Source organism: Arctopsyche grandis, chromosome 11 (genome assembly GCF_051622035.1).
Source record: "Arctopsyche grandis isolate Sample6627 chromosome 11, ASM5162203v2, whole genome shotgun sequence".
Taxonomy (NCBI): Eukaryota; Metazoa; Arthropoda; class Insecta; order Trichoptera; family Hydropsychidae; genus Arctopsyche; species Arctopsyche grandis.
The window spans coordinates 26,793,728-26,808,139 of NC_135365.1; the positions used below are offsets into that span (position 1 = coordinate 26,793,728).

General features: G+C 33.6%; 1 protein-coding gene across 2 annotated transcripts in view; it reads right to left on the bottom strand.

Moving 5' to 3' along the window:
- The window catches only part of LOC143918852 (TWiK family of potassium channels protein 7), a 79,472-nt gene that overhangs the window by 32,952 nt on the left and 32,108 nt on the right, over window positions 1-14,412 (bottom strand). The window contains exon 6 of one of the 2 annotated variants that reach the window (XM_077440927.1): window positions 844-1,067. In XM_077440927.1, coding sequence (XP_077297053.1) covers window positions 844-1,067 — 224 coding nt within the window. Of the gene's footprint in view, window positions 1-786; window positions 1,068-14,412 lie in introns of both variants that reach the window. The other variant, XM_077440926.1, reaches the window with a different exon arrangement.

Below are 14,412 nucleotides of genomic sequence, written 5' to 3' on the forward strand. Positions count from 1 at the left end.
TTGCATTCTCTCGGGTACCATTCTAACACTTCTTTTGTCCACCTTTCGTCCATTCTTCTAGCCGCGTGGCCCGCTCATTGCCATTTCAATCTCTTTACTCTATCCACTATATCTACTACTCCTGTCATTCTTCTCACCCACGTATTCCGTTTCCTGTCTTTCCTCGTTATGCCAAACATGCAGCGTTACCGATTTCTTTGAGTGCATTAGACTTTATATAGCATCTATAGCAAAGTTTACATCCATACGTCATCACTGGTAAAACACATTGTTGGAAGATCTTTTTCTTCAGGCAAAGTGACATTTTTGATTTAAAAACGGCATTCATTCGTCCAAATGCACTAGTAATTTCATACGTCTCTTTATTTATTCTTCTTTACTACAAAATTTTGCATTGTAAACTTTAGAACTACATAAAAAAACATACATTGAGAACCACTGACAAGCAAAGAGCGCCACACTAAAAGCAGATCCTCAAATGTATATGTACGTATATTTGAAGTTTAAATCTTTCATGAAGAACATACATACAAGTAACAGACAAAAAACAGACACATTCGCACATGCAAACATTCAAATTGTTTTCAAAAAACATTGTTTTACTAAAAAATAATCTTATATATACACTTTTCTTCATTCAATTCTAAACATTGCATAGGTATTTCGGAAAAACCTGCAAGACAAGGAACGATCGACCTGGAATTTTTAATCATCCAGATCTTGCCACCAACCTTAGACACACTCAAATCATGGAGAATATCGAATAAATGTTCCTGAATTTTGAACCAATGAACTACGCTTTGGCATATTCAAATACATAAACAATAATAAAATACTACTTACTACAGTCAAGACCTTTCGAAGATCCTGCTGCAGAGCTGCCATATCCAAAGATCCTCCAGCATTCTCGCCCAATCGCCTCATGGCTTCTGCCAATGGACCACTCATGGCCTGAAGTCTTCTCCAAGATTGGGCATACTGTCTCCTCACCAGCTCGATGATGGTAGATGTGAGAGCCAAACCCACGAGGATGTACATGGTGCATAGCAGCATATAGTTGGGACGCTCTGGAAAAATAATAAGAAAAAAATATCAAATCACACAAAGAGTTCCATATGAATAAGTGAATGAAAAAAAAAAAGAAAAACTTGAGAGCGTCTTCTCGACGACCCTTTCAGGACTGTGTTTACACTAGTTTCCTTATAAAAATATGGGATTGCCCAGCGAAAGATATGCATATAATAAATTGTGGTTTTATATACATGCATATCTAAGATTTCTTTCGCTCATTTACGAGTGTGTGCACTTAATTTTTTTCTTCGATATTTAAAGTTAGTAACAATTCAACCGAAAATGATATATTGATTTGAAATAGCATCTCAGAGATGATGGAATACACGCCGTGAAAATTATGAATAAAAAGTGTCAAGCTGTCAGGAAAATAGCATTGAAATATAGCTTTTGTAAATGAAACGTGAAAATTTCATATTAATAACTAAAACGATGTTAGATATATTAATACTTTCAAATTCAGACACTTTCAAAGCACAACTTATGTACTTTCTAACTTTTAGATTATATCATTTTTTTTAAATACACATTACGAAATTAATTAAAAATAATAATTATAATAGGATTATTAAAGTATACTGAAGAAAATCAAAAAATTACGTATAATAGATATGTACATATGTATATAAGTTTATTATTATGTATCTAATTTATTTCTGAAATGAAAACTTAATTGAATTGAATTTGGTCGACTTATACATATGTGAATATTATATCAAATTGGGTAAAAATAGAACTTAAATCATAATCAAGTCTAATTAAAGGAACGGTGTATTTGTTTATTTTCAATTTGCTACCGCTCGAAAAGAAATGAAACGTGCATTGTGAGGTAATAAATTTTCCTGGAAATAACGTAAGAATAGTTTTATTGACGTATTCCGTAAGATATGCCAATTTCATTCACCGTTGATAAATGAAAATGAAAATTGATAGATGTTATGAACAGTTGATTAAGTTTCATTATTGGTTTGCAACGATGCTGTCTACATAAAACAACTGAACCAGAGCTATTCAACCTGTTTTTGTATCATCATCATCATCATCATCATTTACAGCCATTCACCATACACTGCTCTCCAACACGCTTCCATTCGTCTCTGTTTTGCACAACTTTCATCCATCTCAACCTACATATTTTTCTAATTTCATCCACCCATCTTCCTTTCACCCTTTTACATTCTCTCGGGTACTATTCCAGCACTTCTTTGTCCACCTTTCGTCCATTTTGCTCATTTCAACCCTTCACTATATCAACTACCCTTGTCATACTTCTCACCCATGTATTCCGTTTCCTATATTTCCTCGTTATGCCGTGCATACAGCATTCCATAATTCTTTGATTGCATTGCACTTGTACATTGAGTGTACATTTACGTCTTACTTTTTCTCTTAATTGCGCACTTTAAGAATAGTTAATTGTATCTACACAGACAAACTGAAATAAATAATATGTTAGAATATTAATGAATTAATCAATAAATTTGATTTTCAACAAAATTCTTTATTGCAAAAACCAAACAAACTTGGATATAAATATTAATTTTGTATATTTTTTCATTCGTAAGTAGACCGCAAGGTCGATTTACTAAGAAAAGTAGCTCGCGTGTACAAAAAAAGCCAGACATAGACCAGGCATCGGCAACCTATGACCCGCGGGTCATCGAGTGACTCATTTGACAATTTCAAGTGACCCACTTGAGTTAACCAGGTTTTTTTCCGTTAAAAAGTACCAAAATGCGATTTCATTTAAAAATATGCGTCAGGTCAAAAATGATTCCATATATTGACGACACTAGAGTTGCATAAGGAAAACAACTTGAAGATATAATGAAAAAGGTTACACTTAATAGCTTATTAAGAACATAAACAAAATGGCACTATCTGCATTAATACACAGTCGATTCAAAGCTTTTTTGAAATAAATTGAATATATACGTATTTTCCATATGTAAATTTGCTGTGAAATACGATGGTTAAGTCGGAGCAAAGTACTTAATAGATTGAAAGACTGCTTTGAAAACATATAAATATTTAATTAAGAAATAGAAAGAAAAGATATTGAAATCATTGATAAACAACAGTCTTAAAGACTTTTCTTAACGAAATTATGAACCAATATAATGATTTCAACGAACAGCTCCAAGAAAACAACTACACAATTTTGAAAATGTACGGGATATTGAAGAGTCTTTGTCTCAATGAAATTAATCTTATTATTCATTAAAAAACTGTTTTAAAATGAAAATACCCTCTGGCCCGAAACATCTTCTTAATAGTCACATTTTGGTTGATTTTTTAACCAACGAAAAATCAACGAAAAATTTATATTCATCAAAATTAAAGCAATTAAATTGGTAGTAATAATTAAAATTTATCACCAATTAGAAGTTCAATTTCTTAAAAAATACATAGTATATTTTTTATTCCAAAAAATTTCACACCAAGACTTTCAATTTGATACTTAAATTTACGACGAGCCTTTCCTTTTTGAGACGGGTTTAATGCGGCCCGACCTTTTGCATATTTTTCCCGACATTTTCTTCAGCATAATGAAAATAGATTTTGACGATTCCCATTTCGACATGTGAAACCACACATTTACACCTTATTTGAAGCATATTGAATCGAACTCGATATTACTTGTTCAATGTCTTCATCGATCGCGTGACGCGCGCCAATTTGCCGATTATTTACACGGCAATAAATGCCCCGCACTAAAACCACACGAAATCACACAACTCGACTATTATCCGGGGAAAAATTGAAAAATGATTCTTTTCCCAATTTTAGAAGTGGTGTTAATAAATTGTTTAGAATTCGTTACAAAACGGCGAGAGCGACTATTAGTCGACGGGAAATTCAATTATGCTAATCAGATACGTGCGACCATTTTTCATTTTTCCCTCTATTCTTTCTAGTAAAAAATACACGAACGAGTGCCAAAAGATCACAACCAGTCTAGTCTTAATTATGTCGGCCGGAATGTTGTTTTTGCAATCTAAAAAAATAATAATATTAAACTCTAGAGAGGGAGACAAGTGTTCTCATCATCTTTTGCGAGGCATCGTTCTCGACCTTTTTTTTTCTCCCTAACCCAGATTTGACCGGATAATTCTCGCGGTCGTTTTTATTGTCGGGCAAATATGTGCCTTACGGATTGTTGCCATGTGTGACCCAGCCTATATATTTAACTGGTTGGTCAGGAAAAAAATATAATAATACGAGCGAGATGATGGTTATCGATCCATGCTGATAGAGTGTCATCTCGTGACGAGGGTGTCTGTCTTTTGTGGTTAAATACGATAAACCTTTCTCAACCAAAAAACAAAAAATACATTTTTATTACCGTTGAGTAGATTATTGTGTACTCGATACTGTTGTTAATCGCTTTCTGTCGTTTTATTTGAAGGGAATATTATATTACTATATAATAATAATATTTACATACAAGCAATCGTCATACTATTATAATAATGACTAATGAATGTTTATTATTGTGCATTAGGATTAGAGAATTCCATTCCATGTAATGTTTATTTGTACGTCACATTATACATACATATGTATATTCCACTAAACTATTTTGAAACCTAATGGCAAATATTCAACTGCATATATGTTTTCGCATCGTCAAATCGCCCATAAACAATATAATTAATACATACATTGCTTGTAATATATGTCGATATATAATATAATTAATACATACATAAATTTCTTGTAATATATCGCGATTTATAATCATATACATACTAGGTATATTAAATTATATACACATCAAATAAATCATACAATTTTTAGGATGTATTTGAATTAAAAGTAAATATAAAAATTAAATTCTTTAAGTTCCAATACATATTTTTTGTACGGAAATTTGGATAATATTTAATTATAATAATTAAGTCTACTACAGCGACATACCTAGCAAATTAATTAAATAAAATAAAAAAGAATTCTAACAAAATTATGCATTCAAATACAAGTTCAAAAATGCATATACATGTGTAATATATCGATACGAAATGTACAACGAAATTTAAATCATCAAAATTTATCGGTGCATACATTAAGTAATTTTTTTTTATAGAAACATACCTAATATATATGCGTAGTAAATTGTTTATTAAAAGAATATACTTAATGAATGAATTAGTGTAATATTTCATTAAAAAATAAATGTACGTCGATCCAAATCAAGTGTAATCAAAAAAATACAAGAGAAATATACAAGGAAGTTTCAAACGATCATCAAATTTGATATATTTTCATACAGAAACATGTCCAATATTAATGCGTAATAAATATGTTTATTAAAACAATATACCAAATGAACAAATGAATACAAAATTTCATCAAAAATAAATATAAACCTATATACAGCAAGTGTTTGAATACACGCCCAAAAATATATTATATTATACAACGAAGTCTCAAGCTATCAACATGTTTGAATTATGCCTATATTACGTCTGAATTTTGGTACGGAAACAAGTCTAAATTTTAATAAAATTAATCAAATATATTTTTTATAACAACATACCAAATAAACGAGTGTAAAATTTCATCAAAAACAAACATAAGCTAATGAAAAACAAGCATTCCAATGTACGTCCAAAAATTTACATATAAATACGCAACAAGTTTTGAGCTGCTATTATATCCATTATATGTATAATACGATTTTTTAACGAAAACATACCTAGCATTTAATCAAAATAACAGCGTGTATTATTTAAGTATATTGTTTAAATTTGGACCATTGTGGCATTACGGGCGTCCCTAATCCAGCTTAATTGTCCAAAAAAATTCAAATAGATGTATTAGCATTATAATAATAACAGATAAAGTAAAAATATCAAATAATGAAATACAAAGTAGGGAATGTCTTGCACCTATAGCCAGCACCAATATTTTATTTATTTATTTTTTTATTTTTTTATTTAATTTACACCAAGAAGGCCTAACAGGTAAACCCAATGCACCTTCCTGGCCAAAGACAATTATATAAACATACATGTACACCATCCATATATACACAAATTCTTACACGTATACACAAATACACATACATACATTCATAAATATAAAAATACACATAATATAAGAACCAGCCGCAAATACAAAACATCCCTGTGAGGCCCAAATAGAAGAGAGAAGATCAAAATTCCACTCATGCATCACATTCAATTATGAAAATAGTGATGAGCGCAGGTTACCTGACAAATAGATTAAAATAAACTTTGATAACCTACGCTCACTGCGGTGGAAAATATCACATTCAGACTCAGCAGCAACGATTTCATTGAGAAGTCGGATACCTTTTGGAATAGAAGCCATCCGATAAAGATCTGTGCGGGCGGGAGGTACAACAATCAAATAATGACGTCTACCACGCACATAATTATTAGGGACATAAAGCCACAACTGTTCCAGCAACAACGGACATGACGTATTACCACATAGTAGCTGGAGAACAAAACTAAGTAATGAGAAAATTCTCCGAAGCTCAAGGGAATTATACCCAAACATTCCCAAAAGGAAAGGAGTAGGTAGAGATATGGGTAATACCCATACTCTTTAATATATATAGGAAACGAAGAAATGCTTTTTCCACTTTTTCAATCATCAGAGAGTAATTTCCTTCGTGCTGAAATATAATAACCTAACTTTTTATAGCTTAGGAAGGTTAGGTATATCTGTTAGTTTTTGACGCTAAATAATAAACAAATAGATACTAAACATTGTCGAATAATAAAAGTAACATTGAAAAGTCGGCTTCTACGGGATTATACCCACATAGAAACTACAGAACCAGGGCTTCCAAGCCGGTTTAAACCGAAACCGAAAAGCCGGCTTTTCGACCATTTTTCAAAAAATCGAAAACCGGCTTTTTTTAACTCGATCAACCGGCTTTTTAAGGTTTTCGTTAATTTTTTTTTCTCAAAACTAACAAGATCAAAATAAATGTGTAAATCAAAACTTTCTTCTTGAATAGGCGTATATTTCTTTGAACAACAAAAGGTACAGCACTTAGCGGTGGCTTTGAGATTTAGTTATGGACGAAGACCAGGTCATAAACCAATAAAATATTATTAAAAGTAGTTTCAATAACCTACACAAGGCCTTTTAAAATTTCGGCAAATTGGGTTTTCTTTAATTTGTAGTTTTTGTATGTTCAGGTATAAAAGTATCGAAGATTTTATCGATAGTAAGTAATAATTTGTTTTTGTTTTAAGCTAAAACAGATGTGTAAAATAGATTTAAAGATGTAAATATTTCATATTTAATTACGTTTTCGAACACAAATTCATCTCAGCAGTGTTCTTCACAATTACACTTTTTATACATTATTTTTTGAATATATTCTAGATAGTAACTTATTTAAATCATTTAATTATTTCTGCGTATTCAGGATCTACCATTTGACGGATTACAACCAACATATAATCAGCAGCGTGGTCTAGTGCTGAGTATTGAATTATTTCATGCTTGATGTCACGGGTTCGATTCCCACTAAGAATCTCGTTGTTGGCCAGACCTTGGTTTATCGAGGTCGATCATTTCTTATCAGAATTTGCCAATTTTTCTGATTTTCATTGAAACGGTTCCTGTAAAATTGGCTTTACCTTCCCAATTTTCTGTTGCAAACCTCGAGTTATTGTTATATCTCAGATTTCTCACCATATATGTCTCTGTGATTGTTTATCGAATGTAAAAATTCGTATTGTTACATGAAAAATGTTATTAATCGTATTTATACGATGTTTGTAATATCTGACCATAGATGTCAGGAATTTTTTGATTCACATGTGTATGTTTGTAATAATTATATATTTAGCTGTCTCCTTAATTATGAGTTTTCAATTAATAAATTAGCCATAGTGAAGACCTGGAGCTAATCTGTAATGTCACTATGGCAATAAACAATAAGATTGACATTGATGAGTTCAAAATTTCATTCAAAATATCAACAGCAAGCATTCGAATGTACGTTCAAAAGCTTATACATAAAATATTCAAGTTCTCGTTTCATTTACTTCGGCATATTTTTTTCATGAAATACTTTCACATAAAATTTGCCACATCTCCTGCTATAAAAGGTTATCAACTTCTTCCCGAAAATCGTTAATGTCGTACGAAAAGAAAAGCGCGCGTGCGGAATCAATCGCACTAATGAATATTTCACAGTTGCATCACCGTGAAAAACCGGAAGCCGTCCGCTTTACGACCCACCGCAATTTTCTCCCGCGTCGGAAAATATTAATTTGGCTATCGAAAAACGAGGTCAAGGTCCCGTCCTCTTCCTACATTGGCCATTTTACGATTTCGCCTCTCTTTTGTACGATCGGAGCCACTCCCGCAGAGTAAGTAGTACGCGAGTCCAAACATTCCGTAATAATTCTTCGTTGTATCCAATTTATTGTTGTCTCGGCTATTCTCGTACCCCGCCGAATGATAAAGCAGATTCACAGACCCGGTGCCAGCTTACACATGTGCGACTATTTCATGAATGAAAATGTACAGTGGTTGAAAAAAAATCGATATCAAACCCGTTAACGTTTGATTTATCGTCTCGGCGACCCAACACTCGCTTATGTAAATATATCGATCGAGGAAAATTGGCTCTGTTTATGTAGTGTGCAAATATTACTATTTTTATTAGTTTCCAATCGGTCAATCGGTCTGACAAACTTCTTACATTCTTCCGATCGCTTTGAAACTTTGCCGTTTCGCGAGGATTAGCCGCCGATGGAGATTTCAATTGATTCCGCTAAGTCAATGGTGAAATATAGTCGTAATAAACACGTTTAATGATCGAAAAATTGTGGAGACGATTACAGCTAACCCTTTGTCACTAGCTTGTAGCCTTATTTTATTATTACATACCTCCTTTGCATTTCACATGGTTTTCGTGTTAGTAGTCATTTTTTATATCTCTTATCCGATCGTTTTCATACTTTGCCATATTGCTCATTTTGGTCATCAATATACGTTAATGTATCGTCTGCCATTACGTTGGAGATAAAATATCGTATACAACGCGTTTTAAAAACGGGGCCCGTAGACCTTCCTGATGTTTAACAAGCGTTCGTCCCGTGTCTTCCAATCTGTTCGCCTTGATATGGCCATATCAGAATTTAATTGTTTAAACGCCTATAATTCACTCTATATTTTATAAAATTTGCTCTATAGGTTCTCGTTATCTCTAATATTTAAATATTTATAGTTTTAACTCTCATATGTACATATATATAAATTTCAAATTTGGCGTCTAGCTTCATGTAATGTAAAACACGATATATTATATATTGATTTTTGGCCAAATATGTCAGATCTGACATTTCACTGTATATCTCTTCAGTGAGTTTTATCTGCGAGATAAGTATCCAATAAAGTTATATTGTATCTAATTGTTAATATGATTTACAATAAGCTTACATACATTTAGTTTTTTACAATAAGCTTATACCAGGAAGGTCTTACAAGTAAACCCCAATGCGCCTTCCTGGTCAATTACAAACAACACAGCATTTTTATTATACAAGTCGCTGAATTACGAGATACCGATAACTCGCAAATTAACGAGACATCTATGAATTGTACATAAATTTGATTGTACATTAATCATACTTAAATAGTGGTGACATAGTAGGTAGGAAGGTTTTTAGCCAATTTTTAACCGGGAACCGTTTCAACAATGAATTCAGAGAAAATTGGCAAACTCTAATAAGAAACGATCGAATTGGAGTCACAAATATCCAAGTCTAACCAGCAGTATCAAAGATTAGCACGGGATCTAACCCAGTAATCTCTCGGTACTAAACATAATCGCAACCACCGAGCCATACTGCTGGACATACATATGTATGTACGTCTTACGGCCAAACGTTTTAGTATTGTGTCATCGATTTCGTTTGACAGTCATCGGCAAATTACATACATAACCTCAAATCTGTTTCAAGTTTTTGATTGCATTGAATAGTTTCAATTTTCTCCAGCATATTAACATGCTGCGTTGACCCAGAAATTAGTTTTAGTATTAAAGTATTTTTTTTCGTATTAAGTTAATTCATATTGGACGGGTCCGGTTTGGCCCGTGTTCGGGATCCAGAATTATGAAATGAAATGCTTGTTCCTCTCTTTGTCTTACATTTATTTGTAATTTAAAAATACACTTAACTTTGTTTATCCATAAGGTACATGCCGACGACTGGTGTGTATGAGTTTGTCTTGCATGACTACTTTCACGTGTGTGTTGACCACTTCCACGCGTCTGTCTGACTGTGCGTGAGCATTGCAACTTATAGAGCATTACACTGAATGGAGGTGGATATGAGTCGTAACAGCCATGAATGCAAGTCTGTCCACATATGTATATGTGATGAATTCATTCAAAATAACTAATATACTTACATATAAATGTGCAGTATGGACAAATAAATAAATTTGATATATAAAAATATATATAACATAAGGTCGTCTCATATTTACATCTTTAAAAGTATTCATTTGTGTCGCCAATAATAGAAATTTCGAATTATCGATAGTTAAACCGCGATAAATCAAGGTTTTGCGTGAATTTGCCCTTCTTTTGTCAAGATTGGAGCAAAGTTTGCTCAACACATTAAGTGCTGAAAGCCATCAACATTTGTCTTCACTTAGTCGCGAGATACACGCTTGAACTATTAACCGTTGAAACTTACATTATTTATGATGTAAGAACGAAGTTTAACGACGGGACACACCTTTCGGAAATTGTTAGAATTTAATTTTCACATAAAAAGCGGCAGTTTAGTTATTCAACACCTGAAACGGAACAATTTTCGACCTACAGCTCGATAGGTAAAATATGCATGGCTCAAATCCTTTCGAAAATCTAAAAATTACTTCAATTTTCTTAATAAGATTATTTACTGCTAAAAGCTATCGAGATATAAAAAAATGTCATCTTCAAATATTGGTCTTAAGAGAGAGGCTCCGTTTAATTAATGAGCCAATTAACCGGAATTCAATGTAAATATAATTCCGTTGGGTCTAGGGCACTTTGAATTGAGTGGATTTTCAAAATTTGTATAAAATATCACTGAAAAATTGTCCTGAAGAAAAGACTTTCAAAAATTAGTCGATAGCTTTATATGTATGTATATTTAACCGGAATTTTTCGCATTTATTCCAGTCAATCGATTCGTCGACAATTTTTGAAGTTAATTAGAATCATTTGGGTCTAAAATGCTTTGGTTTAATTTAACGACCGCTCCATTTATACGAAGCTTTAAGAATGTATGTCGTTTATTTGGAAAGCTTCTTATTTGGGACAATTTTTAGCCAGCAGTATTGCTCGGTGGTTGCGTTTATGTTTAGTAACGAGAGATTACTGGGTTCGATTCCGTGCTAATCTTTAAACTGCTGGTTAGACTCGGATATTTGTGACTCCAAGTCAACCGTTTCAACAATGAAATCAGATAAAATGGCAAACTCTGATAGAAAATGATTGACCTGGGAGTCACAAACCAAGGTCTGGCCAGCAGCGGGGCCCTAGTGGGATTCAAACCCATGAGGACTCTGTTCGAAAGCATAATATGCTAACCACTAGTCCACGCTGCTGGTTATTTATTTTATTTTATTTTTAAATAGATATATACCAGAAAGGCCTAACAGGTAGACCCCAATGCGCAATTAATTACAAACATTTTTCAATGTGACATAGCGGGTAGGATGATTTTTGCCAATTTGATGGAGGAACCGTTTCAACAATGAAATCAGATAAATTGGCAAACTCTCATAAAAACGATCGACTTGGAGTCACAAAGTCTGACCAGCAGTATTAAAGATTAAAAATTAATTAATTAATGAATTAATCCATTGAGACATTTATGGATTTAGACTTGAACATAATTTTTTACATTTTGTACATAAATCGAATTCAGATATTTGTGACATAGCGGGTAGGATGATTTTTGCCAATTTGACGGAGGAACCGTTTCAACAATGAAATCAGATAAATTGGCAAACTCTGATAGGAAACGATCGACTTGGAGACACAAATATCAAAATCTGACCAGCAGCATTTAAGATAAGCGGGATCGAACCCGGTAACCTCTCGGTGCTAAACATAAATGCAAACACAGAGCCATACTGCTGTATATATAATAAAAAAAAGATCTTTCATAATGATTCAGATATAGAAATTAATATAGAAATTAAATCACAATTCCATCTATAATTCGCTACATGAAAAACACCTCAGTCGATTTATTTTTATAAATAAACAAATCGAATAGTCCAATATTCCATTCTACAAAATACAAACCCAATCACAACGGTTCAACATTCGATACTCGATAGCGCAGTAATCGCAATATCGAGCTCGGGTTACTTTGACCGGTCGACAGTTCGTCACGATTTTGGACACTCTCCAACATGTGCTTCCAAATATACGTTCTTTTGTTATGACTTAACTCGAATCGTCATTGTGATTTTGGCAACAATCGGCAGTCGAAATCAATCGCTTGCAAGCGGACGATTCGTAATCGAATATGTAAACGCACTGCAATTACCAGTTCATAGGTACATACTATACATATAACACGGCACATTAAATTCAATATCCAGACACTGAAAATTTCAAAAACCATTGTCACGTGGACGTGTAAAGGGGTTTCCGAGATCGAAGTAAGAGATGCAGCAGTAGTTTGTTGTTATTGATCCGTCATCCTGCCAGCTGCGAATGAAGTACGGATCAAAACAAACCCAGCGGGTACTCTCAACACAGATATGTCATTGGTTGATGGGTCGCGAGATCTTATTGGCTGTTGTATACAGCTTGTTCATACGTCGAGACCTTTTTGGCGCGAACGCGAGATCAAGTGATCAGCGCTTATAAACCAGTAGCCGACGAGCGCCAATCACCTAATCTCTACGTTACAATATCGAAATTACAATACATATCGAACATACTATTAAGCATTGTGACAATGACGTTACATATGTTATGTATAGATTTGTCTCGTATAATTTGTCTGTTGCATCATATTATCTCCCTAAACTAACGTGGGAACATAAGAGAGAGTATCCACTGTCTAAGTGCATTCTTGGGTGAACATTAGAGACCCCGGATTAGGCTAACGGAACTCAGTAAGTGCCCAAACAAAGGATACGCTGGAGTTCTCACAGAACAATAGACTCACTGCGGTAGACCTTTGCGTGCCTAGACAATAGATACATAAATAGATGTGGGAAGCTATGGTTTGACCTACCAAATCATTTAATAAATGCTGTGAAGCGACTTTAGCCTTTCATTTGGATCTTGAACCCACCCCTACGCAACAATACGTTTCCCATGGAAGCTGTCGCAATGTCACTAAGACAATTACTTATACTAAACAGAGACCATACCAGAGAATGGTGTGCCGATAAATCTCCCAACATTAACATTCATTCAACAACACGTTTTAACATTCACAATTTCAATTTTGAATTGAAAAATATTCCAAACTTAATAATAATTCCAATTTGAACGCCTAAAAACCTTCATGCAATACATTGCCAGCAGCATAGCTCGGTCGTTAAGCTACTGCTCAACACCGAGAGGCGCCGGGTTCGATTCCATGAGCTGACCTCGATCGAAAAGAATTTTTAAAGCTCATTGTTTAATATTGTAAGCTGTCATAAGTTTGGTTTAATATTTAATAATATTTTGATTTCTTGAAAGTCGGTGATAAAACCAATAGTTTGGGGAGATAATATGATGCAACAGACAAATTATTCGGGAGAAATCTATACACATTGCCAGCAGCATAGCTCGGTTGTTAAGCTACTGCTTAACTCCGAGAGGCGCCGGGTTCGATCCCATAAGCTGACCTCGATTGAAAAGAATTTTTCTGAATAGATCTGTAGTGCTGCTGGACAGACTTGGATATTTGTGCCTCCAGGTCGATCTTTTCCTATCAGAATTTGCCAATTTTTCTGATTTCATTGTTGAAACGGTTCCCGGTTAAAATTGCCTAAAATCCTTCCTACCTACTATGTCACCACTATTTGAGTATGATTAATGTACAATGCATAGATGTCTCGTTAATTTGCGAGTTTTTCAGTGTCTCAGCGTAATTCAGCGACTTGTATAATAAAAATGCTGCATTGTTTGTAATTGGCCAGGAAGGCGCATTGGGGTTACCTGTAAGGCCTTCCTAGTATGTGTATATGTAAAAATAAAAATAAAAATTGCATAGGAAATAAAACAAAAAGCAAAAAGATGACAAACCAATGACCGAGCTTTCGCACTGGACCTCTATACGGCCGATTTCGACCCGTTATAGCTCCGTCATAAAGATTAGGCATAAA